This window comes from Lissotriton vulgaris, chromosome 7 (assembly GCF_964263255.1).
Source record: "Lissotriton vulgaris chromosome 7, aLisVul1.2, whole genome shotgun sequence".
In the NCBI taxonomy this organism is placed as follows: domain Eukaryota; kingdom Metazoa; phylum Chordata; class Amphibia; order Caudata; family Salamandridae; genus Lissotriton; species Lissotriton vulgaris.
The window spans coordinates 121,662,551-121,690,158 of NC_141695.1; the positions used below are offsets into that span (position 1 = coordinate 121,662,551).

Consider the following 27,608-nt stretch of genomic DNA (forward strand, 5'->3'; position numbering starts at 1 on the left):
GGACTGACAGGTCATGTTCTTTCCCGGTCCCCACACCTGGTTTTTCCAGTTTGGCGGCCTCTCTGTCTCACCTGAGTAAGAGCTGCATCCTGACACACTCGGAGCCACAATTCACCACAGCCCAACAGGTATTTCTGGCGTCTCCACCTGCCCGGCTACCTGGAGTGTCGAAACTGCACGAGGCGGAAACGGGCGTGAATCAGGGCTTATATATGTTGTTCTTGCAGACCTGGAACAACAAACCCCAGAGTGATCCTAAAACACACCTGTCACGTCAGAGGACTGACTTACAGTAAGTAGTAGGTCTGGCGCCGCGCTAATGCAGGAAGGCTGGGCCCGGGGTCACAGGTGAGTTTGGAAGTCTCCAGACAGGCCAGTACCTTAGAGGGTTCAAAGTCCGGTGAAAGATGTGGTTGAGTTGTGAGACAATATCTATGGGATGAGGGCTGAGCGAAAAAAAAGCCTCTTCAAGAACCATATTGGTCCTGAACTCCCCGGAGAATGTGTGAAGGAAAGTTCCAGAAACCTGCACGATTCGTAGCCGGGTCTCCAGTTTGTGACTGAAAATGCAAATAATGCTTTACATGCAAATCAGCGTGTTCCGGCAAAGTCCGTTTCGTTTAGCGTTTTTTTATCGAGGCGTGCGACTGTTCGATTTAAATATGGCGTGATAAACACAAGATGGCAGAGTGAGATAATACCCTTCTTGAACTGCCGGAACTAGTTTAAAAGTGTGCAGACTCTGCTAGAAGGCAGTTTGCTCCATCGAAGGAGCTAATGAAACGACTGATCACATTGACCTTAATAATCAGTAGAATTGTGAAGCATGCCTCTAAAAAAACAAAGAAATAATGCAGATAAAATGATCATGTATGATTTAATGCCACACCAGGGGCGGCCTTAGGCATGTGCAAGCTGTGCACCTGCACAGGGCCACCAAACCCCAGGGGCCACCATGTAAATATATATCCTTAATATAATAATCCTCTGAGGATGGATACATATTTGCGTGGCGGCCCCTGGCAGGGATTTGGTGGCCTCTAGCTCCGTTCCACTTCCATACACCCTGACCCCCTCCCCTCTTTACTGGCCTCCGCGTTCTGCCCCGCCCAGACCCCCTCTTCAGGGGCCCCCTACCTACTCTCCCTGCCCAGGGCCGCCATGAGCCTAAAACGATCGGTCTGGGTTTCCGGTTTCTAAGTTATTAGAAACAAGTACTCAGTTTATGTAATCAGCAAGAAAAATACTACAAGTCCTAGAATCCACTGGTTCATTTTCGAAAGGCCCTGGAAAGGGCAGCAGAACCCTTTTTGTCACCATCACTCAGTGACCGCCTCCATGTTGTCCGCGAGCACCCATGCAGGGCAGCACAGATGCCTTGTTAACACTTGTAAAAACACAAGGAGGTGATGGACGGATTGCTGAAACTTTTCAGGCACTCACCCCCAGTCACAGAGCTGTGTTGAATCCATCATTGTTCTTTAGCTCACTTCGCCACCCCACCCCAGGCCAGACCCATCCATATGCAAATCAGAATGACCCTGTGCCTCATGGGAACAGTCCAGCCTGAACTGCCAAGCCATGTCTTCCCTGGACCGGAAACAAGCATCCTAGGACCGGTTTCAGGGGTAATACCCCTCATCAGCCAGGCTAGCTTGAATCCAGGGGCAAAGTGAGCAAGGGACCCACGTCTGGGCATACCCTGCCAACTTAGGGCAAACAAAAGGAGATGATGGATGGATCAGATTGACCCAAATAATCAGTAGAGCTGTGAAGCACCTTTCTAAAAAAAACAATAAATAATAAAGATAGAATGACCAAATGTGATATAATGCCACAGAGACTACACAATGATTGGTCTGTGCTTCCTCTTTGTAAGCTATTAGAAACCAGTACCCAGTTTATGAAAGTAGAAATAACAATACTAAAAGTCCCAGAATCCACTGGTTCATTTTCTTAAGGATCAATCATCAATTCAAAAAATCCCAGTACCCTGGACTCGGATTAGTGTGCACCTAATGAGGCATATCACTGTGCTGGAAATTATACAGTTAGATTCCTAAACACCCGCCTACTTGAACTTTGAGTTAGGCGTTTGTCTTCAAATGCCAATCCGTCCAAAACAAATCATTGTTTCTTTGAACATAAAAACAAGGGGGGAGAATCCAGAATTGCTTTTCAACTCGACACGACCACCAGTGACTGGTCAACTGAGACCGTACGTAATGCCACACTTAAAACGAAACAGACATAAAAATGTGTGGTGAGGAGGAAGGCACCTCACAGGAGAACACCCTCGGGACCCTTGGCAGATGTTTACCAATTTCTTGCCCCTTTCTCATCATTGGTCGCCTTACCTCCTCAAAATAAAGTGTCCAAAAACAAAACCATACGTGTTGTGTGCAGAAAGACAGGTGTAAGACAAAACCATCCAAGGAATTACTCCTTGTTATGACACAGAAAAAGTGATTAAATTCAACAGTCGCATCAAAGTTACACATTTATTATTAGTTATGGTGTGTAACGGTGAATTAAAAAGGCTGGTAGCTTAACATTGCATACCAAACATCTGCCAAGGGCCCCGAGGGTGTTCTCCCGTGAGGTGCCTTCCTCCTCACCACACATTTTTATGTCTGTTTCGTTTTAAGTGTGGGATTACGTACTGTCTCAGTTGACCAGTCACTGGTGGTTGAGTTGAAAAGCAATTCTGGATTCTCCCCCCTTGTTTTTATGTTCAAAGAAACAATGATTTGTTTTGGACGGATTGGCATATGAAGACAAACGCCTAACTCAAAGTTCAAGTAGGCGGGTGTTTAGGAATCTAACTGTATAATTTCCAGCACAGTGATATGCCTCTTTAGATGAACACTAATCCGAGTCCAGGGTACTGGGATTTTTTGTATTGATGCTTATTGAGTGGAGGGCTATCCCTATAGTACCCTTATTTCCCTCTTGTCTCCCTGTTGTACTGTATCATTTTCTTAAGGCCCTGGAATGGGCAACAGAGCCCTCTTTGACACATCACTCAGTGACCGCCTCCATGTTGTCTGTGAGCACCCATGCAGGGCAGCACAGAGGCCTCTCTTCTCCGATTGGTCGATGGACCCTGGTACCCTTTTCACACCTGTCTCTGCTCTGCCCTCAGATGGAGATGGAGGGAGCCCTGCTGGAGGGGGAGCTGAGGACGGAGAAGCTGGAGATGCACCGGGAGGAGGAGGCGGTCCGAGCCCTGCAGTGCCGGCTCCAGTACAGTGAGAGGAGGTGCCAGGCGGAACGGGAGCAGGTGAGATATGGCCCATCATTGGAGGAGGATGAGGGAGCAGAGACTGGCATAAGATGACCCAGGGAAGCATGAGATGCCCCAGTCTGGCAAAAGATGTCCCGGTCTGCCATGAGATGCCCCAGGCTGGCATGAAATGACCCATCATTGGAGGAGGATGAGGAAGCAGAGGCTGGGCCCAGGCTAGCATGAGATGCCCCAGTCTAGCGTGAGATGACCCTTGCTAGCATAAAATGACACTTCCTTGTAGGTGGATGAGGTTGGTTAACCCCTTTACTGCTAAGGCAATATTATTGCTGCCATTCACTTTCCATTGAAATCAATGGAAAGTCCATGACGAGTTACCCTTGTCATTAGCGGCGAAGAGGTTAAAGAAGCACACGCTAGCTTGAGACGACCCATCATTGCAGCTGGATGAGGTGGGATTAGAAAGCTCAGGCTAGCATGAGATGACCCATCATCGCAGCTGGATGAGGTGGGATTAGAAAGCACAGGTTATCCTGAGATGACCCATCATTGCAGCTGGATGATGTGGGATAGGAAAGCACTGGCTAGCATGAGATGACCCATCATCACATCTCGATGAGGTGGGATTAGAAAGCACAGGCTAGCATGAGATGACCCATCATCACATCTCGATGAGGTGGGATTAGAAAGCACAGGCTAGCATGAGATGACCCATCATCACATCTCGATGAGGTGGGATTAGAAAGCTCAGGCTAGCATGAGATGACCCGTCATGGCATCTCAATGAGGTGGGATTAGAAAGCACAGACTAGCATGAGATGACCCATCATCGCATCTCGATGAGGTGGGATTAGAAAGCACAGGCTAGCATGAGATGACCCATCATCGCATCTCGATGAGGTGGGATTAGAAAGCACAGGCTAGCATGAGATGACCCATCATCGCATCTCGATGAGGTGGGATTAGAAAGCACAGGTTAGCATGAGATGACCCATCATCGCAGCTGGATAAAGTGGGATTAGAAAGCTCAGACTAGCATGAGATGACCCATCATCACAGGTGGATGAGGTGGGATTAGAAAGCACAGGCCAGCATGAGATGACCCATCATCGCATCTCGATGAGGTGGGATTAGAAAGCACAGGCTATCATGAGATGACCCATCATCGCATCTCGATGAGGTGGGATTAGAAAGCACAGGTTAGCATGAGATGACCCATCATCGCAGCTGGATAAAGTGGGATTAGAAAGCACAGGCTAGCATGAGATGACCCATCATCACAGCTGAATAAAGTGGGATTAGAAAGCACAGGATAGCATGAGATGACCCATCATCGCAGCTGGATGAGGTGGGATTAGAAAGCACAGGTTAGCATGAGATGACCCATCATCGCATCGCGATGAGGTGGGATAAGAAAGCACAGGCTTGCATGAGATGACCCGTCATGGCATCTCGATGAGGTGGGATTAGAAAGCACAGGCTAGCATGAGATGACCATCTTCGCATCTCGATGAGGTGGGATTAGAAAGCACAGGTAACATGAGATGACCCATCATCGCATCTCGATGAGGTGGGATTAGAAAGCACAGGTTAGCATGAGATGACCCATCATCGCAGCTGGATAAGGTGGGATTAGAAAGCACAGGTTATCATGAGATGACCCATCATCGCATCTCGTTGAGGTGGGATTAGAAAGCACAGGCTAGCATGAGATGACCCATCATCGCAGCTGGATAAAGTGGGATTAGAAAGCACAGGTTAGCATCAGATGACCCATCATCGCAACAGGATGAGGTGGGATTAGAAAGCACAGGTTAGCATGAGATATGAGATGACCCATCATCGCAGCTGGATGATGTGGGATACGAAAGCTCAGGTTAGCATGAGTTGACCCATCACCGCAGCTGGATGTTGTGGGAGAAGAAAGCTCTGGCTAGCATGAGATGACCCATCATCGCAGCTGGATGATTTGGGATTAGAAAGCTCAGGCTAGCAAGAGATGACCCATCATCGCAGCTGGATGAGGTGGGATTAGAAGGCACAGGTTAGCCTGAGATGACCCATCATCGCAGCTGGATGAGGTGGGATTAGAAAGCTCAGGCTAGCAAGAGATGACCCATCATTGCGGCTGGATGATGTGGGATAAGAAAGCTCAGACTAGCATGAGATGACTCGTCATCGCATCTGGATGAGGTGGGATTAGAAAGCACAGGTTAGCATGTGATGACCCATCATCGCAGCTGGATGATGTGGGATTAGAAAGCACTGGTTAGCATGAGATGACCCATCATCGCAGCTGGATGAGGTGGGATTAGACAGCACAGGCTAGCATCAGATGACCCATCATCGCAACAGGATGAGGTGGGATTAGAAAGCACAGGTTAGCATGAGATATGAGATGACCCATCATCGCAGCTGGATGATGTGGGATACGAAAGCTCAGGTTAGCATGAGTTGACCCATCATCGCAGCTGGATGATTTGGGATTAGAAAGCTCAGGCTAGCAAGAGATGACCCATCATCGCAGCTGGATGAGGTGGGATTAGAAGGCACAGGTTAGCCTGAGATGACCCATCATCGCAGCTGGATGAGGTGGGATTAGAAAGCTCAGGCTAGCAAGAGATGACCCATCATTGCGGCTGGATGATGTGGGATAAGAAAGCTCAGACTAGCATGAGATGACTCGTCATCGCATCTGGATGAGGTGGGATTAGAAAGCACAGGTTAGCATGTGATGACCCATCATCGCAGCTGGATGATGTGGGATTAGAAAGCACAGGCTAGCATGAGATGACCCATCATCGCAGCTGGATGAGGTGGGATAAGAAAGCTCAGACTAGCATGAGATGACTCGTCATCGCATCTGGATGAGGTGGGATTAGAAAGCACAGGTTAGCCTGAGATTACCCATCATCGCAGCTGGATGATGTGGGATAGGAAAGCACAGGCTAATATGAGATGACCCATCATCGCAGCTGGATGATGTGGGATAAGAAAGCACAGGCTAGCATGAGATGACCCATCATCGCAGCTGGATGAGGTGGGATAAGAAAGCACCCATCATCGCAGGTGGATGAGGTGGGATTAGAAAGCACAGGTTAGCCTGAGATGACCCATCATCGCAGCTTGATGATGTGGGATAAGAAAGCTCAGGCTTACATGAGATGACCCATCATCGCAGGTGGATGAGGTGGGATTAGAAAGCACAGGTTAGCCTGAGATGACCCATCATCGCAGCTTGATGATGTGGAATAAGAAAGCACAGGTTAGCCTGAGATGACCCATCATCGCAGCTTGATGATGTGGGATAAGAAAGCTCAGGGTAGCATGAGATGACCCATCATCGCAGCTGGATGAGGTGGGATTAGAAAGCACCCATCATCGCAGGTGGATGAGGTGGGATTAGAAAGCACAGGTTAGCCTGAAATGACCTATCATCGCAGCTTGATGATGTGGGATAAGAAAGCTCAGGCTAGCATGAGATGACCCATCATCGCAGCTGGATGAGGTGGGATAAGAAAGCACAGGCCAGCATGAGATGACCCATCATCGCAGCTGGATGAGGTCGGATTAGAAAGCTGAGGCTAGCATGAGATGACTCGTCATCACAGCTGGATGAGGCGGGATAAGAAAGCACAGGCTAGCATGAGATGACCGATCATCGCATATGGATGAGGTGGGATAAGAAAGCACAGGCTAGCATCAGATGAGCCCATGTTTAATGTTAAGAGCTGGTTCTGCTGTTCTGTGACAGATATAAAAATGTCCACTATTTTCGTTCCAGAATGCCCTGCATGGGTTCTTGACTGAATGAAGTGGCTCCTCAATCTTCTACAGTTTCTTGGGGTGTGATGAAAAGCTGGGGTTCTCTTTTGCTTCCATAATCTAATTGTATATCTCTGCAGGAGAAGACTCGGCTTCAGGAAGAGAAGCGGAAAGTGGAGGAGCTGGAACTGAGGTTTAAGGAATCACAGAAACTCTTGGACAACCAGCCAGAGTGCTTGCGGGAGCAGCTGGGAGTGCAGATCCAGGAGGTAACAGGAGGCTTGTGGGACAGGTGGCCTGTGGAGCCACAAAGGATGCAGATTCAGGCGGTACAACAGGGAGTGGGGTGGTGGAGTTCAGAGTGCATGTGGTAGTAGCTGGGAGCGCAGATCCAGGAAGTATAAGGGGTGGGGTGGTGGAGGCGAGAATACATGCGGGAGCAGGTGGTAGTGCAGGTCCAGGAAGTAAAACAAGGAATGGGGTGGTGAAGGCGAGAGTGCTTGCGGGAGCAACTGGGAGTGCAGATCCAGGAAGTACAAGGGGTGGTGTGGTGAAGGCGAGGGTGCTTGCTGGAGCATTTGGGAGTGCAGATCCAGGAAGTACAAGGGGTGGGGTGGTGAAGGCGAGGGTGCTTGCTGGAGCATTTGGGAGTGCAGATCCATGTGGTAACAGGCGCCTTGTGGGGCAGGTGGCCTGTGGGAGCCGCTGCGGCTGTAGATGCAGATGGTGATTGAGAGGATGTATGCAAGAGCAACTGGAAATGAGGGTGTTCAGAAGGCATATGAAGGGATGGGTGGAGAGGGAGAGAGTGTCTGACACAGCTGAAAGGGAGGGTTTTGGCATCGGAGCAGAGTCTGAGATCACGGTCATCCACATGGATATTTGCTATTCGAGCGCTCCAGCATCTTGAACCTAAGGTGTGAAAGCCATGCTTCCTCTTTTCTGAGTCCTCTTGTGATGGGCAAGAGATTTTGTTCACTGACCACCATTGTCTGGCCAGATGTATAGCTTTGAAATCTGGCCTCGAGCACATAAATCGTACACTCACTCAAGATTAATATTCATTTGAGAGTCCTCCCTTGGGAGGGTGAGTCAAGCTCTCCTGTGCATCCTGTCCATATTCAATAGACCCCTGTGTCCTCATTTCTTCGAACGCTCTGTTTTTAGCATGTGTGGTTGTAGATACACGTGCTTTCATACTCCTGCAGTCTATTGTTGTGCTTGGATATTTGCAAGTTGTTTTTCTTGGAATAAGTCTTTAAGTTTGCAAGATGTGACATGCCTCCTCCCTTAGTGGATAAAGCACATGGGCACAGACTCTATCTGACTGCTTTTCCCACCATGAAGGGTTGAATGTACATCAATAGGGCTCTGAGATTCATCAGATTTCTCACTTGTTTTCGGATCACATGGTTGGATTTTGACAGAGGTGCATTGCAAAACATATCTGCGTCTTGGTGACTGTTTCACCTTCACCGACTCAGTCAGAGGTTGATGACCCTGACAATGGTGGCCTCCCTGCAACCATAGGTGACATCCCATCCTGTCTAGGCCTCCATCTCCAAAGAATGCAGACTGCAAGGGGGTCATTGAATCGACCCCCCCTTCCAATGTTGCACCAGGTGTAACTCTAAATACCTGTGGTTGGACCATCAGAAATCTGCCCGTAACAATGCCTCTTTATCAGTTGTGTGCCTTATCTTCCACTTAAAGAACATACTAATGTACCACATGGAAAGGAGCTTGGCACACACAAGATGCACCAGCAAGCTTCCTTCAAAACTCTGGATATCTTTGAAGAAAAAGGTCCTTTTGGCACTGAAGCAAGCAAAGCGGCTGACCCATGGGGAATCGCAGTAGCCCAGGCTTTCAGGTTCGAGTTGGCATAGAGAGAGATGGCTTCAGAGTCAACCAAGGCTACTGACCGCAGCTCTGTCAAAGGGTGCCGACCCCCACTGGATGTCAAGCCATACCCGCTCCAAGGGCTATGAGGATCCCACTCATCCTGGAGGTCCCACTGATGCAAGTGCTAAAGCGTCCATCAACGTGAAAGTACTGTTGATATGGAAAACTTCACCACTCAGATCCAAGGTTTAGGATGTGCCAATTCTTAAAGTTTGACACCAAGCAGAAGCGTCTCTTCATTCACTTCATCATCAGGAAGATCTTCGCGAAACCACTCTGGCCAAAGCAAGAGGAGAGCCAGCACTGAAAAAAAAATTGGATTAGGAGCACAAGCCCTCTTCCTAATGTTCCTTTTCCACCTCCTAAGCCTCTACCACCATCACACACATTGCCTCCTCTACCTCCAGCAGAGTCACCTGAGAGGTTCTCATGCACATTTTCCTATCCAGGCAGTCTATAAGACCCCATTGATGTGTATGATCAGCTCTTAGACTCCGGGCCCACTTATGACCCTTGTGGGGAGGGGAATGTTAATCCAACCCCCCACTTTCCGCAGACCTGGCCCCCAATCTCACCCTCCCTCCTCCCGGTGATCTTGACTTAGACCATTTACTGGTCAGAGTATCCCCTCCCAAAGTTCCCACAGCCTACCATGAGGTGATCAAGAGTGCTGCAGCAGATCATAGTCAATGTGCACGTTGTTCACGAGAAAGATGACTTCTATATGGAAATGTTATCTCTCCACCCTCTGTGTAGTTGATAACACCTTCACACCAGAGCTAATTCCCCCGCAGCACTGGGGGAAGTGAGGGCGCGCGCAGCTCCACGATGCTTGTGATTAGCTCGGCTCGTCACGCTGCACGGTGGCGCTGTGCTCATGACGAGCTGAGCTGGTCATCACCACGCCCATTTCTTCAGAATGCTCAGCACAGCAGGGGAATTAGCCCCGCATGCGTCATGACGAGCTCAGCTCGTCATGAGCACAGCGCCACCGTCTCTCATGACGAGCTGAGCTTGTCATGAGCACGGAAGGAGTTAACCATTCAAAAGAGTAGGGGGAGTTCTTGGCAAAGGGCAAGACCATCTCAAGCATCAACATTCATTGTTTACTTGATGCAATGGACACGCCCTCTAAAGGCACCGACATTAGCGTTCTACTTTGATACCACTCTTGACGTCACATCTCTGCGTTCAAACCTGAGGTCCAGCAGCATTACTTCAACCTCCAGTTCAACAGGGATCATCTCTTCAACCCCAGGTTCACAAGATGCTTGAGAAAATAAAAAAACAATACAGAAATCACAAAGTCTGTGGAGTGGATTTAAACTCTAGTGGATAGAGGCTTTGTTTGCAAGCAGAAGGAAGGGTGTTCACAAAGTACCTAACGGTGGTGGCTGCACGACTCCGAGGAGTGACGCTTGCGTCTTCTCCTGACTCAATGATTGGCTGATCAAGGGCTCCGGCGGGCAGAAATGCCGATCCAAAACTCTTGAAGAAATGTCTGTGCTCTACTGATTGTGATTTAGTATAAAGGCCCCAAAGTCCCACTAAAAACCTAACAAAGATCCATCCAGAGCCCACAACGCTCAGCCTACAGGTCTGGCACTGGAGGACTTAGAAATTCTAAACCTCCTCCAGGCATGCATGACCATTCTGCATGGAGCGCGAAGGTCCACTACTCTGGTCACAGACCTGGCCCCAATAAATCCTAATGTCCAGGACATTACCTGCTGTGTTCTGCATCTGCAGAAGTCAGGCCGTGCCTATATATTGATGGGCCTACACCCTGCTGCTGCCTACATTCAAAACGGGGAATATTTGTCCTTGCAGCATCCACTCTGAATATCTATGCAGAGCAGACAGACCCCAAAGATTCTGAAAAGATCCTACCTCACACCAGTTCCCTGCCAACTCCTTCCTCCTTTATGAAAGCTTTTAACTCCTTCTTATTCATGTGCTCACAAGCCTTCTGACCATTGCCTCGAGCACATATCTGCTTGTCGTCCAGGTTAATACCTGGAACAGCCCTTCAAAGGCAACAGACCTCAGTCAGGTGAGTAGGTTCCCAGTGTGTGCAACACACCACACACAGCGCAAATAAACAGTGCAAGGTCTACACCACAGAAGCTTGCAGACTCGTTGCCCAGGGGTGGACCTGGTGCTGTTGTCCTCACCAGTGAGTCACTGGCTGTGGTGGTGAGGCTGTCTCTGAGACTGCTCACTCTCTTACTCACTCTGCTCTTACCACTTAATGGCAAAGACAGCAAACATCCCTCTCATCCTGATTCCATCCAGGTTAGGGAACTCGTCAGCCTGTCCTATCTTCACCACTAGTCCAGTTTAAAGAAAGGCAAGTTCCTCTCCCAGCACAGCCAAGCCTTCACCCTAGGGACAAGTTCAATACAATTTGGGAAGGGATAGTAAAAGTCTGTATAGATGGCAAATGATCCAAGGCTCCAGAAAAGTCTGACTGTCTTGCACTGAATTTTGCAAGAGTTTCCTTCTTTTCTGTAACACCTTTTGGCATCCATAATTATGTACTTTCCAGCACGGAGGTTCATGCTCACTCCTCTGTAGTCCTTGAGATACCTTTCTAGAGGAAGGGGCTAGCCACATTGACACTTAACGTGTCAGTGCTTTTTTAAATATGTGCGGTCTGCTTCAGATCATGCTGTGGGGCACCATCCAGGTCTTCGTCCGGTGGCCCTTTTGGTGATGGGGGCATATTGTGGGACTTTGACAGGTATGTTTCTGCAGTTCTGCTCACATCCCTCATTCCTGTCCACAGATGTCTGATGTCCTCGAAGCAGCAGCGAAGGCCTTCGAAGACCTGGAATTCCAGCAGCTGGAGAAGGAAAGCAGTCTTGAGGAAGAGAGGGAGACAACCTACCGGCAAATCACACAGGAGATCTCTGAGCACCAGAATTGTCTGAACAAGAGCAAGGTAAGGAGATCTATCAAAAAGAAATGCACAGTTCCCCTGGGTCTAAGACCTTGGATGAGACAGTTGAAACATAAAAGTGAGTGAAGGCACGCAGGAGGGGGATACTCCTTTTTGGAACTAAAGACCTCACACACCCAGCAAGCTAGGTGTCATGCTTCATCATATGGCCTTGCCCCTCGTCGGGTCGGCAGTGCAATACCTGACGGGCACCCTTAAAGGGGCTCTTTGGGGGGGATCTTTTTTTCCTGCTGTGTGGTGCTGTGGGTGTGAGGGCCCTAGAGAGTGGAAGCAAAACCTACTCAGAAAAAGTGGTCGACATGTTCATTGCTATTGTAGTTCAGAGTGTTACCAAGCAATTCCTCAGGACCAGAATAAGAAAAACTATCTACACCACTAGATTCCCATGGTGTAGATCTAGTCTACTGTGTGCCTGGTTCTGCCATGTAGAAACCCACAAAACATGTCAGCGCCGGCAGACTGTGGCCCCACAGGCATCGCCGGCAGACTGTGGCCCCACAGGCATCGCCGGCAGACTGTGGCCCCACAGGCATCGCCGGCAGACTGTGGCCCCACAGGCATCGCCGGCAGACTGTGGCCCCACAGGCATCGCCGGCAGACTGTGGCCCCACCGGCAGCGCCAGCAGACTGTGAGCGCCGGCAGGCTGTGAGCGCCGGCAGACTGTGGCCCCACAGGCAGCGCCGGCAGACTGTGAGCGCCGGCAGACTGTGGCCCTACCGGCAGCGCCGGCAGACTGTGAGCGCCGGCAGGCTGTGAGCGCTGGCAGACTGTGGCCTCACCGGGAGCGCTGGCAGACTGGGGCCTCACTGGGCAGCGCTGGCAGACTGGGCAGCGCTGGCAGACTGGGGCCTCACTGGGCAGCGCTGGCAGACTGGGCAGCGCTGGCAGACTGGGGCCTCACTGGGCAGCGCTGGCAGACTGGGCAGCGCTGGCAGACTGGGCAGAGCTGGCAGACTGGGCAGAGCCGGCAGACTGGGAGGGCCGGCAGACTGGGAGGGCCGGCAGACTGGGAGGGCTGGCAGACTGGGGCCTCGCTAGGAGGGCCGGCAGACTGGGGCCTCGCTGGGAGGGCCGGCAGACTGGGAGGGCCGGCAGACTGGGGGCAGACTGGGAAGGCCGGCAGACTGGGGCCTCGCTGTGAGGGCCGGCAGACTGGGGCCTCGCTGTGAGGGCTGGCAGACTGGGGGCAGACTGGGAAGGCCGGCAGACTGGGGCCTCGCTGTGAGGGCCGGCAGACTGGGGCCTCGCTGGGAGGGCTGGCAGACTGGGGCCTCACTGGGAGGGCCGGCAGACTGGCGAACCACTGAGCGAATACCAAGAAGCACCTGAAGACTAGGACATCACCATAAGCAAATGTGTATCACTGGGAGCAGAGCCACATCAGACCATCACTGCAAGCAAATCTCCAATGGTTATAGGAAGTGCAAGGACATCACCGATAGTAAAGACAGGCCCGGGCATCACAGTGAGTACAGGAGTCCTGGGGCATCACCGGGAGTACAGGCAGGCCTGGCATACAGTTAGACCCAGGCAGCACCATGAGCACAGGCAGACCCGGGCATCACTGTGAGTACAAGCAGACCTGGGCATCACCGAGAGTACAAGCAGACCCGGGCAGCACTGTGAGTACAGGCAGACCCGAGCATCCCCGTCAGTACAGGCAGACCCGGGCATCACGGTGAGTACAGGCAGACCTGGGCATCACTGGGAGTACAGGCAGGCCCGGGCATCACCAGTAGTACAGGCAGACCCGGGCATCACCGGGAGTACAGGCAGACCTGGGCATCACCGGGAGTACAGGCAGACCTGGGCATTACCGGGAGTACAGGCAGACCCGGGCATCACGGTGAGTACAGGCAGACCTGGGCATCACTGGGAGTACAGGCAGGCCCGGGCATCACCAGTAGTACAGTCAGACCGGGCATCACCAGTAGTACAGGCAGACCCGGGCATCACCGGGAGTACAGGCAGACCTGGGCATCACCGGGAGTACAGGCAGACCTGGGCATTACCGGGAGTACAGGCAGACCTGGGCATCACCGGTAGTACAGGCAGACCTGGGCATCACCAGGAGTACAGGCAGACTAGGGCATCACCGGGAGTACAGGCAAGCCTGGGCGTTCAGGCAGACCTGGCATACAGTTAAACCCAGGCATCACCATGAGCACAGGCAGACCCGGGCATCACCGGGAGTACAGGCAGACCCGGGCATCACCAGGAGTACAGGCAGACCCGGGCATCACCGGGAGTACAGGCAGACCCGGGCATCACCGGGAGTACAGGCAGACCCGGGCATCACTGGGAGTACAGGCAGACCCGGGCATCACCGGGAGTACAGGCAGACCCGGGCATCACCGGGAGTACAGGCAGACCTGGGCATCACCGGGAGTACAGGCAGACCTGGGCATCACCGGGAGTACAGGCAGACCTGGGCATCACCGGGAGTACAGGCAGACCTGGGCATCACCGGGAGTACAGGCAGGCCCGGGTATCACCGGGAGTACAGGCAGGCCCGGGTATCACCGGGAGTACAGGCAGACCTGGGCATCACCGGGAGTACAGGCAGACCTGGGCATCACCGGGAGTACAGGCAGGCCCGGGTATCACCAGGAGTACAGGGAGGCCCGGACATCACCGGGAGTACAGGGAGGCCCGGACATCACCGGGAGTACAGGGAGGCCCGGACATCACCGGGAGTACAGGGAGGCCCAGACATCACCGGGAGTACAGGCAGGCCTGGACATCACCAGGACTACAGGCAGGCCTGGGCGTACAGGCGGACCTGACATACAGTTAGACCCATGCATCACCATGAGCACAGGCAGATCCGGGCATCACCGTGCGTGCAGGCAGACCCGGGCATCACCGGGAGTGCAGGCAGACCCGGGCCTCACCGGGAGTGCAGGCAGACCCGGGCCTCACCGGGAGTGCAGGCAGACCCGGGCCTCACCGGGAGTGCAGGCAGACCCGGGCCTCACCGGGAGTGCAGGCAGACCCGGGCATCCCAGTCAGTACAGGCAGACCCGGGCATCACTGGGAGTACAGGCAGGCCCGGGCATCACCAGTAGTACAGTCAGACCGGGCATCACCAGTAGTACAGGCAGACCCGGGCATCACCGGGAGTACAGGCAGACCTGGGCATCACTGGGAGTACAGGCAGGCCCGGGCATCACCAGTAGTACAGTCAGACCGGGCATCACCGGTAGTACAGGCAGACCCGGGCATCACCGGGAGTGCAGGCAGACCCGGGCATCACCGAGAGTACAGGCAGGCCTGGGCGTACAGGCAGACCTGGCATACAGTTGACCCAGGCATCACCATGAGCACAGGCAGACCCGGGCATCACCGTGCGTACAAGCAGACCCGGGCATCGCCGTGCGTACAAGCAGACCCGGGCATCGCCGTGCGTACAAGCAGACCCGGGCCTCACCGTGCGTGCAGGCAGACCCGGGCCTCACCGTGCGTGCAGGCAGACCCGGGCCTCACCGTGCGTGCAGGCAGACCCGGGCCTCACCGTGCGTGCAGGCAGACCCGGGCCTCACCGGGAGTGCAGGCAGACCCGGGCCTCACCGGGAGTGCAGGCAGACCCGGGCCTCACCGGGAGTGCAGGCAGACCCGGGCCTCACCGGGAGTGCAGGCAGACCCGGGCCTCACCGGGAGTGCAGGCAGACCCGGGCCTCACCGGGAGTGCAGGCAGACCCGGGCCTCACCGGGAGTGCAGGCAGACCCGGACCTCACCGGGAGTGCAGGCAGACCCGGACCTCACCGGGAGTGCAGGCAGACCCGGGCCTCACCGGGAGTGCAGGGAGACCCGGGCCTCACCGGGAGTGCAGGGAGACCCGGGCCTCACCGGGAGTGCAGGGAGACCCGGGCCTCACCGGGAGTGCAGGGAGACCCGGGCCTCACCGGGAGTGCAGGGAGACCCGGGCCTCACCGGGAGTGCAGGCAGACCCGGGCCTCACCGGGAGTGCAGGCAGACCCGGGCCTCACCGGGAGTGCAGGCAGACCCGGGCCTCACCGGGAGTGCAGGCAGACCCGGGCCTCACCGGGAGTGCAGGCAGACCCGGGCCTCACCGGGAGTGCAGGCAGACCCGGGCCTCACGGGAGTGCAGGCAGACCCGGGCCTCACCGGGAGTGCAGGCAGACCCGGGCCTCACCGGGAGTGCAGGCAGACCCGGGCCTCACTGGGAGTGCAGGCAGACCCGGGCCTCACCGGGAGTGCAGGCAGACCCGGGCCTCACCGGGAGTGCAGGCAGACCCGGGCCTCACCGGGAGTGCAGGCAGACCCGGGCCTCACCGGGAGTGCAGGCAGACCCGGTCCTCACCGGGAGTACAGGCAGGCCCGGTCCTCACCGGGAGTACAGGCAGGCCCGGTCCTCACCGGGAGTACAGGCAGGCCCGGTCCTCACCGGGAGTAGAGGCAGGCCCGGTCCTCACCGGGAGTACAGGCAGACCCGGTCCTCACCGGGAGTAGAGGCAGACCCGGTCCTCACCGGGTACAGGCATGCTGGTGCATCACAGTAAGTACAGGCATGCTGGTGCATCACAGTAAGTACAGGCATGCTGGGGCATCACAGTAAGTACAGGCATGCTGGGGCATCACAGTAAGTACAGGCATGCTGGGGCATCACAGTAAGTACAGGCATGCTGGGGCATCACAGTAAGTACAGGCATGCTGGGGCATCACAGTAAGTACAGGCATGCTGAGGCATCACAGTAAGTACAGGCATGCTGAGGCATCAACGGAAGTACAGGCAGGCTTGGGCGTACACGCAGACCTGGCATACAGTTAGACCCAGGCATCACCAAGAACACAGGCAGACCCAGGCATCACCGGTAGTACAGGCAGACCCAGACATCACTGGGAGTACAGGCAGGCCCGGGTATCACTGGGAGTACAGGCAGACCCGGGCATACATTTGGACCTAGACATCACTGGGAGTGCAGGCAGACGCGGGCGTCACCAGGTGTACAGGCAGACCCGGGCATCACCGGGAGTACAGGCAGACTCTGGAATCACCGGGAGTACTGGCAGTCTCTGGCATCACCGGGAGTACAGGCAGACCTGGGCATCACCGGGAGTACAGGCAGGCCCGGGTATCACCGGGAGTACAGGCAGGCCCGGGTATCACCGGGAGTACAGGCAGACCTGGATTATAGACCGACCCAGGCGTACAGTTGGAAATGGGAATCACTGGGCTTTCAGGCAGACCCGGGCATCATCGGGAGTACAAGCGGACCCTGGGCGTCACCAGGAGTACAGGCGGACCCTGGGCGTCACCGGGAGTACAGGCGGACCCTGGGCGTCACCGGGAGTACAGGCAGACCTGGGTGTCACCGGGAGTACAGGCAGACCTGGGTGTCACCGGGAGTACAGGCAGACCTAGGCGTCACCGGGAGTACAGGCAGACCTAGGCGTCACCGGGAGTACAGGCAGACCCTGGGCGTCACCGAGAGTACAGGCAGACCTGGCGTCACCAGGAATACAGGCAGGTACGGGCATCACTGGCAGGACAGGCAGGCCCGAACATCACTGGGAGTACAGTCAGACCAGGGCATCACCGGGAGTACAGGTAGGCCCGGGCATCACCATGCGTACAGGCAGGCCCGGGCATCACCGTGGGTACAGGCAGACCCGGGCATCACTGGGAGTACAGGCAGACCCGGGCGCCTCCGGGAGTACAGGCAGACCCGGGCATCACCGGGAGTACAGGCAGACCTGGGCATCACCGGGAGTACAGCGCAGAGTAAGTAGGCTTGGTGGGAGGTCTTGACCCTCCGCAAGTTCTTCTGAGGGTATATTATGATGGGCTCAAGCCCTTCTATCTCTTGTGCCCCCCATACCTTAGAAGAGTGAATGCTCCTCCTGTGTTTGCATTAAAACATTCTCCATCACTTAAACACCAATGGAAGTACCCTGTCATCTAAAGGTCCTCGTCGCCGCAGTGTACACACTGTCACATTCTCACACCATGATCCTCAATCCTACCCACTTTCTTACCCTTTATTCGCTGCTTGTCAGCAGATGTTGCCAGCACCTCATCACACCAAGCTGACGTGGCACTCCCTTGTGCTTTGGATGCTGCCGCCTCCCCTCAGCACCCATCCCAATTCAAGATGGCTGCCTCTGGCAGAAACCTAGAGAGACCAATGAACGTAGCAATCACTGGTGTATATGCAACTGTAGATGCAGGTGTGAACATACTAAACCTCTAATCTATGTGTGCATGCTCTGCACTTGTCTACTATGCGACTTAAAATGCATGCAGCACCTAGAAGCAACTGTTGAAGGAAGAATGTAAATGTAACAGCTAAAGTTAACCGTAAACCTTCTGGAAATCAACTAACATAGTCCTTGGAACCTTAACAAATGAGTAATTCTGTTCACTTATCTGTTAAAGTGCTGTGCTGGGATTACAAATATCCATGGTCCAGTTTTTCTGTTAATGTGTGTGTGAGAAGTTGGCCCGATATGCAACGTTCGCTATTCTAGCGACCGCTATGTATCGTTCCAACGACCCTTATGGTGTTTGGTTGTAAGTCAACCTATAGACCAGCTATCCTAGTAGCGTGGATACGAGCAGTCTAAGGCTAAAGACTCGAGAGGGCGTGTTAAGCCAGCTGTTTACCACACATGTACCCCTTGAACACCAAGTGAAAGGACACCACACAAGTGTTATGAAAATAAACAGGATATTTATTAAGAATCACAACAGCCCTGTACTCTTTATGAGGACAGGGTACTAAGCACAAACCAAATCTCTTTAGCAAATACTTCAAGTGCACAATTAAAACAAGTGTCCGGGGACTCGGAAAGGTTAAGGTCTCGGGCGGACCCGATAAGGCAAGTCGGAAGCGAGGGACTCGGGACCCTAGAGTAAGGAGGCTATGCAGGCACCGAAATGCCGAGTTACCTAGCCACGAGGGCTGCGGCTGCACAAGTCTTACAGGCGTCGGGGTTTTCGCTGACGAGCCAGGAGCCGGAAGAAAGGAGTTGCTGGCCGGCGACCAGTGCTGAATAGTTCGTAGAGATCCAAGCCTGGATCGGAGATTGATGAAACCTGAAAGCAGAGGGGACCAAGTTCGTACTACTAGCCAGTAGTCAGAGGGTACCAGGAAGGCACCGGTTGGCCGTCACCTCGACCAGGTGAGTGGGCGACGCTAGGCTCTGCAGTCTCACGGACCAGGAGGCGTTGTCGGCGACCACGGGGGGGGGGGTGCGAGCTGTCCCACGAAGGATGATGCTGTCGGCGTCGCTGGGCCCAGGATGGGGCAACAAGCCTTGGCAGATCTCAGAGCCACATGGTGGGCCTAAGATGGCGTCTTGAGTGGACCAGGAGGGTCCGGGGTGCTTCTCGCAAAGATGGAAGCAAGGGCCAGTCTGGAGCAACCAGACCAGCAGTGATGATTCTCGGATGTCGTCACAGAAGGGCACAAGCCAGTGGCGAGTGACCAGACAACGTGCTGAGCAGCGAGCAGAAGGGCCCCACGCAGATCGTGGAGATGCTGGGAGACTGCACTTCGGTGCTAGAGCGGCTCAGGGTCGGGGCTTCTCGGACCCCAGAGCACTCACCAGAGAGTTACCTCGATGGTCGTGCTGGTTTTTAAGAGCGTGCAGGTTCTGATGATGGCCGGTCCCTCGAGGTCTCGTCGCACCCACAGATCACAGCTGAGCTGATGACGGGGGTAGAGGTCAGAGGTGCCAGGGAAGCCGGTTCTCGTCGAGCTGGGCCGTCGGATCCTTGAGGAAGGACTTGCAGCAAACCGCAGAGTTCTTAGATGGTGCCCGCTGATGCAGGGTGACTACTCCTTAGCCACAAGGGAGAAATCTTGAGAAGAGTCTTGAGTGTCCTTTCGTAGAAAGTAGTTCTTGATTCAAAGATGATCTCATTTGGAAGGGTCCCCGCTCCGGTCTTTATCCTAAAGAAAGGGGTGGGTACATGACTAGGTCCTGCCCTAAGGGTGGGACCAGGAAGGGGGGTAGTTACGCCCCTCTCCCCTGCCGGACTTTCCCCAGGCCAGGGCTGTCGCCCCTGGAACTGGTTCCAACCGGCAGATGCGTAGTGAGCACCGGGGTGCCACTCCGCAGTCACCTTCTCGCCAAAGCCCTACCTACCCAGAATACACAAACCCTGTCTGGGACGGTGCGAACAGCGCCCTCGACAGGAAACCCTTTGTCCAAGTGCTCCTCGCTGGAAGGACTCCCAGCAGCAGGAGGTCAGACTCGTGTCTGTGGTGGCAGCATCCATTTTGTGGAGCTGAGGCTTCAGTTAACTTTAACCGGGGTTCACAGTTACGTACATGTCGTGTCCCTCTAGAAGGGTGGGATGCTAACCTCATCGCCAGAGTTGGTGAGAGGGCAGCACCCCGATTCGTATGACACCTTACTCGACATGCCTTGATAACGCGACACCGGAGTTACCGATATGGTACGCGTTATCATGGAACAGCTATTGGGTCTTGATTCCGCAAGCTGCAACCGGGCTCGGCTCGGGCCTGAACCTAGCTCACACGAGCCCACGCACTCTGCCTTCAGGATTGTTAAGGCCTGCCATAGGAGTGACTGATAGGAACTCGGGTGTCCATTGTATGGTTAGATATAGAGCTACTATACCTAAAGCGAAGGGTGGTTACACGTCTTCGCCCCAGCTGTCGTGCAGCCAGTTGTGTCAAATTTAGGAGGCCAGCCAGGGGTGGCATAATACATGCTTCAGCCCCTGGCGGCCCTGGGTACACCTATGCCCTGCGTTACGGGGTCTGATAAGGTGGCCCAGTACCAATTGGTAAATGCACCTAGGGTACATATCGTAATTTAGAAAGAGAACAGCCAGGCTGTGGGACTGATTAGCAGGCCCACAGCCAGAGAAAGTCGTAAACCAGTGAAACAAAAGCAAAAAATCTGGGTGATCATAGGATTGCAGACCCTACTCTCCTACATGACCCCCCCCCAAACGTCGGAACAATAAGCTAACCTTGACCAGGTGAGTCTTCTTGTTCTAAGTGGAAATATCTGGAGAGCCCGTCGGCATTGCCATGATCAGTACCAGGTCTATGTTCCACTGTAAAGTCCATCCCCTGTAGGGAAATGGACCACCTAAGCAGTTTGGGGTTTTCACCCTTCATCTGATTTAGCCACAAGAGGGGCTTATGGTCGGTCTGAATCTTGAAGTGAGTGCCAAACAAGTATGGCCTCAGCTTCTTCAGGGCCCAAACCACAGCAAAGGCCTCCCTCTCAATAGCTGACCAATTCTTCTCTCTAGGGGTCAGCCTTCTGCTTATAAAAGCAATGGGCTGGTCTTGACCATCAAAATTCAGTTGAGAAAGAACAGCTCCCACACCCAACTCAGAAGCATCTGTTTGGACAATGAATGGTTTGGAGTAGTCCGGACTCTTGAGGATAGGCGCCGTGCACATGGCCTGCTTTAGGTCATCGAATGCTTTTTGACAGCTCGCTGTCCACTGAACCTTTTTTGGCATTTTTTTACTTGTCAGTTCGTTTAATGGTGTCACAATGGAACCATAGTTCCTGACAAACTTCCTATAGTAACCAGTCAGGCCCAAGAAAGCTCGAACCTGAGTCTGGGTGGTTGGAGGAGCCCAGTCCCTGATGGACTGTATCTTGCTCTCCAGTGGCTGAACCTGGCCTCCACCTACAAGGTGGCCCAGGTATACAACCTGTGTCTGCCCTATCTGGCACTTGGTGGCCTTGATAGTGAGACCTGCTGCTTGCAGTGCCTCTAATGTCTTCCGCAGGTGGACCAGGTGATCCTCCCAGGTGGAGCTAAAGACAGCGATATCGTCAAGATACGCCGCACAGAAGTCATCCAGCCCAGTAAGGACTTGATTCACCAACCGTTGGAAGGTGGCAGGTGCATTTTTCAGACCGAAGGGCATCACCACGAACTGATAATGCCCACCAGGGGTTGAAAATGCAGTTTTAGGCTTGGCGTCCTCAGCTAACCTGATTTGCCAATACCCAGCTGTCAGGTCAAACGTACTTAGGTAGTTGGCCGAAGCCAATCTATCGATAAGCTTGTCTGCCCTTGGTATTGGGTGGGCGTCAGTCTTAGTGACTGCATTGAGACCCCTGTAGTCTACGCAAAACCTCATCTCTCTCTTACCACCCTGGGTGTGAGGTTTCGGCACTAGAACTACGGGACTAGCCCAAGGGCTATCCGAGGGTTCAATGACTCCCAGCTCCAACATTTTCTGCACTTCACTCTTGATGCAGTCTCTAACGTGATCAGGCTGCCTGTAGATTTTACTCTTCACGGGCAGGCTGTCACCAGTGTCAACCTCATGGGTGCACCAATCGGTCTGGCTGGGGGTTAGAGAAAACATATGTCTGAAAGACTGAAGAACCTGTTTACAGTCTCTCTGTTGATGTTCGGAGAGGCTGCCACAAAAGACAACACCATCTACCGAGCCATCGTCCGGATTCTGAGTGAGCAGGTCGGGGAGAGGGTCACTCTCCTCCTCCTGTCCCTCATCTAGGGCCATGAGCAAACTCATGTCCTTCCTGTCGACATATGCTTTTAGCCTGTTGACATGAAGCACCCTGTGGGGGCTCCGGGGAGTTCCCAGGTCGACCAAGTAGGTGACCTCTCCCTTTTTCTCCAGGATGGTGTAGGGCCCGGACCATTTGTCCTTGAGTGCTGCTGGGGCCACTGGCTCCAACACCCACACCTTCTGTCCGGGCTGGTAAACAGTCAAGACAGCCTTTTGGTCATGCCAAGCTTTCTGGAGTTCTTGGCTGGCCTTAAGGTTTTCAGATGCTCTTTCCATGTATTCAGCCATCCGCGAGCAGAGGCCGAGCACATAGTCCACTATGTTGGCTGCAGGCTTTTTGAGAGGTCTCTCCCATCCTTCCTTCACCAAACACAGGGGTCCCCTTACAGGATGCCCGTACAAAAGTTCAAAAGGGCTGTAGCCAACCCCCTTCTGTGGGACTTCTCTGTAGGCGAACAAGAGGCAGGGGATCAGGACGTCCCATCTACGCCGAAGCTTTTCCGGTAGTCCATGAATCATCCCTTTTAGGGTCCTGTTGAATCTCTCAACAAGCCCATTGCATTGTGGGTGATAGGGTGTAGTGAACTTGTAGTTAACACCACATTCCTTCCACATAGCAGTTAAGTAGCTCGACATAAAGTTTGCACCTCTGTCGGAGACGACCTCCTTAGGGAAGCCCACTCTGGAGAACACTCCAACTAGGGCTCTTGCCACAACAGGTGCTGTAGTGGTCCTAAGGGGAATAGCTTCAGGATACCTGGTGGCATGATCCACTACCACCAGTATAAACTTGTGCCCTGATGCTGTAGGTGGTTCCATGGGACCGACGATGTCGATCCCCACCCGTTCAAAGGGCACCCCCACCACAGGCATTGGTATAAGGGGGGCCTTTGTCGTGCCACCTGACTTACCACTGGCTTGGCAAGTGACACAGGAGCGGCAAAACTCCTTGGTATCTTCGTTCATGTGAGGCCAGTGAAAGTGTGAGACAAGCCTGTCCCACGTTTTCGTCTGGCCTAAGTGACCTGCCAAGGGAATCTCGTGGGCCAAGGTAAGTAGGAAACCACGCTGAGACAAGGGTACGACCAGCCTCCTGGTCATGCCAGGCTTGGGGTCTCTTGACTCAGTGTACAGGAGTCCATCTTCCCAGTATACCTTGTGGGTACCTGTGGCGTTCCCAGCAGCCTCAGCAGCAGCCTGCTGTCTGAGGGGTTCAAGAGAAGGGCAGTCTAACTGGTCCTTCCCCAGGTCCTCCCTTGAGGGTCCCCCTGAACCCAAGAATTCAACTTGATCAAGTTCGAATTCCCTAGGCTCAGTTTCCCGCAATTCCTGTAGGTCAGCCTCCTCTGAGACTTGATCCTCGACCTGGGGCAAGGGGGAAGGCGCAGCCTTAACCCTACTGCTCTTTTTCTTGGGAGGTGTCTGGTCCGTTGTTCCAGGATCCAGCACCTGTTCAGTGGGGCATTTCCTGACCTGTGACCTAGTCACAGCGAACACATGTGCTGGCAAACCTAACATTTCCATGTGAGTCCGGTGCTCCACTTCTGACCATTGTGACGACTCCAAATCATTGCCCAACAAACAATCCACTGGGAGGTCTGGACTAACTACAACCTTCTTTTGGCCAGTTACCCCTCCCCAGGAGAAAGCTACAATTGCCATACTGTGATTGGTAGTGACATTGCTTGCATTGGTCACCAGGAATTCTGTACCTGGCATGATCTGTCCAGGGTCCACAAAGTTAGGCGTCACCATGGTGACGCTGGCACAAGTGTCCCTATAGGCCTGAGCCATCTTTCCATTTATGAAAGGCGTCTGTCGGTATTTGCCCAAAGTATTGGGGCTTACGTCAGGGGATACGTCCGCGTCCCCTGTACTGACAAGGACAGCCTGAGTGAGTGTGCCAACTAAGTTGTCACGCCCCTCAGAACCCAGGGTTAACCCTACTAAACCCTTGGGAGGCGCACTACCACTGCTGACTGTACTAGGGGGCACAGGTGCCTTAGGGGCTGCAGTGGCAGGAGTCTGCCCTCCTCCTTTCTTGGTGCACTCACTAAACCAGTGAGATTTACTTTTACAGTACTGGCACCATCTTTTGGATTGGCCTTCTTTCTTCTTTTGGGGAGCCTGACCCCCACCCTCTTTGGGTTGTTGGGGACCTGTCGAAGACTTCTGGTCACTTTGTTCCCCTTTAGAATCTTTACCCTTCTGGTCTGCTTTCTTCTGACCACCTTGATTCTGGCCCTGGTTCTGTTTAACTCTTGTACGAACCCATCTGTCTGCCTTCTTTCCCAATTCTTGGGGAGAGGTCAGATCCGAGTCGACAAGATGCTGATGCAACAACTGGTTCTGACAATTGTTTAAAATTTGTTCTCTCATCATCAAATTATACAATCCTTGATAATCAGTAACCTTACTGCCCAGCAACCAGCCCTCAAAAGCCTTAGTGGCACAATCGACAAAATCAGACCAATCTTGAGACTGCGTTTTCTGGGTATCCCTGAACAGCACCCTGTACTGCTCAGTGGTTAGGCCGAACCCTTCAACGAGTGTATTTTTCAAGATTTGGTAATTGTTAGCATCCTCCACCCTTGTGGTGAGGAGCTTGTCTCTTCCTTTTCCTTCAAAGGAGAGCCACAAGATAGCTGCCCACTGACTCTGGGGAACACCCTGCACAGTGCAGGCCCTCTCCAAAGCAGTAATCCATTTGTGGATGTCGTCCCCTTGTTTAAAGGGGGGCACTATCTTACCAAGGTGTTTCGCATCGAAACTCTTTTCCCTATTACTAGGTACATTGCTGCCACCAGTGGGGACTGCCCCACTTAACTGTTGCTCTCTAGCAAAGGCAAGCCTCTCTTTGGCCAGGGCAAGTTCTTCCCTTTCAATCCTTAGATTGGCTGCCCTTTCCTTAGCTTCGTACACTCTCCTCTGAGGGGACGTCATCCCTCTCTGAGACGAGTTGTGAGAGCCATTGGTTTGAAGGGATCTGCCAGAGCCTCTTGACAGAGATCTGGCTCGTCCATTCCCAATGTTAAGCTGACCTGATAGTGGCCCCAGGGGTCCCCCAGTACCGCTATCATGTTTGCTTAAGTTGGACCTGCTTAGTCTGACGACTTCTACCTGTCCCTTATCTGCCTCATCCCCAGAGAGATCCTCATCCTCATCCTCCTCCACATCTTCGTTCTCAGTTGCGAGGTGGATGAGGTCAGGATCGTCCCGGGTTCCCTCGAGGGGAGGCATGTCTCCTTCTGGATTAGAAGAGCTACGAAGTTTCTCAGCTCTTCTGGCATCATAAGTCTCCAAGAGACCAATCAGAAAGGACGTTGTGGGGTTAGACCCCTGCTGAATCTTCCTGGAGTGACACAGTCGTCTTAACTCCTTGAAGCTCAGCACAGTATATCCTGAAGGGATGACCTGTGGAGGGTCAACTGACACAAGGGGAGACCCAGAGTTTCCTCCTTTGTCCGACATACTGTTTCTAGTGTGGTGTAAGTGATGCACCTACCTACACTACGTGTTTACCTACTGTACCCTTGCTAAGAGTTGTAGCCAAGGTGTGCTAAGCCTTGAGGAGCTACAACAGCTGGTTCAGTAGAACTCAGAGTATTCTAAGCTTTAGTTATATGTACTAACAGTACTTGTGCGATCTTTCGACAAGATATTCTTAGGATACGTGTGGTAAAACAACAGCAAGCTCAAATCCCAACCGCTGCTCACCAATGTGAGAAGTTGGCCCGATATGCAACGTTCGCTATTCTAGCGACCGCTATGTATCGTTCCAACGACCCTTATGGTGTTTGGTTGTAAGTCAACCTATAGACCAGCTATCCTAGTAGCGTGGATACGAGCAGTCTAAGGCTAAAGACTCGAGAGGGCGTGTTAAGCCAGCTGTTTACCACACATGTACCCCTTGAACACCAAGTGAAAGGACACCACACAAGTGTTATGAAAATAAACAGGATATTTATTAAGAATCACAACAGCCCTGTACTCTTTATGAGGACAGGGTACTAAGCACAAACCAAATCTCTTTAGCAAATACTTCAAGTGCACAATTAAAACAAGTGTCCGGGGACACGGAAAGGTTAAGGTCTCGGGCGGACCCGATAAGGCAAGTCGGAAGCGAGGGACTCGGGACCCTAGAGTAAGGAGGCTATGCAGGCACCGAAATGCCGAGTTACCTAGCCACGAGGGCTGCGGCTGCACAAGTCTTACAGGCGTCGGGGTTTTCGCTGACGAGCCAGGAGCCGGAAGAAAGGAGTTGCTGGCCGGCGACCAGTGCTGAATAGTTCGTAGAGATCCAAGCCTGGATCGGAGATTGATGAAACCTGAAAGCAGAGGGGACCAAGTTCGTACTACTAGCCAGTAGTCAGAGGGTACCAGGAAGGCACCGGTTGGCCGTCACCTCGACCAGGTGAGTGGGCGACGCTAGGCTCTGCAGTCTCACGGACCAGGAGGCGTTGTCGGCGACCACGGTGGAGGTGCGAGCTGTCCCACGAAGGATGATGCTGTCGGCGTCGCTGGGCCCAGGATGGGGCAACAAGCCTTGGCAGATCTCAGGGCCACGTGGTGGGCCTAAGATGGCGTCTTGAGTGGACCAGGAGGGTCCGGGGTGCTTCTCGCAAAGATGGAAGCAAGGGCCAGTCTGGAGCAACCAGACCAGCAGTGATGATTCTCGGATGTCGTCACAGAAGGGCACAAGCCAGCGGCGAGTGACCAGACAACGTGCTGAGCAGCGAGCAGAAGGGCCCCACGCAGATCGTGGAGATGCTGGGAGACTGCACTTCGGTGCTAGAGCGGCTCAGGGTCGGGGCTTCTCGGACCCCAGAGCACTCACCAGAGAGTTACCTCGATGGTCGTGCTGGTTTTTAAGAGCGTGCAGGTTCTGATGATGGCCGGTCCCTCGAGGTCTCGTCGCACCCACAGATCACAGCTGAGCTGATGACGGGGGTAGAGGTCAGAGGTGCCAGGGAAGCCGGTTCTCGTCGAGCTGGGCCGTCGGATCCTTGAGGAAGGACTTGCAGCAAACCGCAGAGTTCTTAGATGGTGCCCGCTGATGCAGGGTGACTACTCCTTAGCCACAAGGGAGAAATCTTGAGAAGAGTCTTGAGTGTCCTTTCGTAGAAAGTAGTTCTTGATTCAAAGATGATCTCATTTGGAAGGGTCCCCGCTCCGGTCTTTATCCTAAAGAAAGGGGTGGGTACATGACTAGGTCCTGC

The 27,608-nt window shown here is 53.4% G+C and overlaps 1 protein-coding gene across 8 annotated transcripts in view; it reads left to right on the plus strand.

The window, feature by feature from the left end:
* The window catches only part of PHLDB3 (pleckstrin homology like domain family B member 3), a 167,894-nt gene that overhangs the window by 64,031 nt on the left and 76,255 nt on the right, over window positions 1–27,608 (plus strand). For all 8 annotated transcript variants that reach the window (XM_086929805.1, XM_086929804.1, XM_086929799.1 and 5 more), the window contains exons 4-6: window positions 3,146–3,283; window positions 7,153–7,281; window positions 11,706–11,861. In XM_086929805.1, coding sequence (XP_086785931.1) covers window positions 3,146–3,283; window positions 7,153–7,281; window positions 11,706–11,861 — 423 coding nt within the window. The remainder of the gene's footprint in view (window positions 1–3,145; window positions 3,284–7,152; window positions 7,282–11,705; window positions 11,862–27,608) is intronic.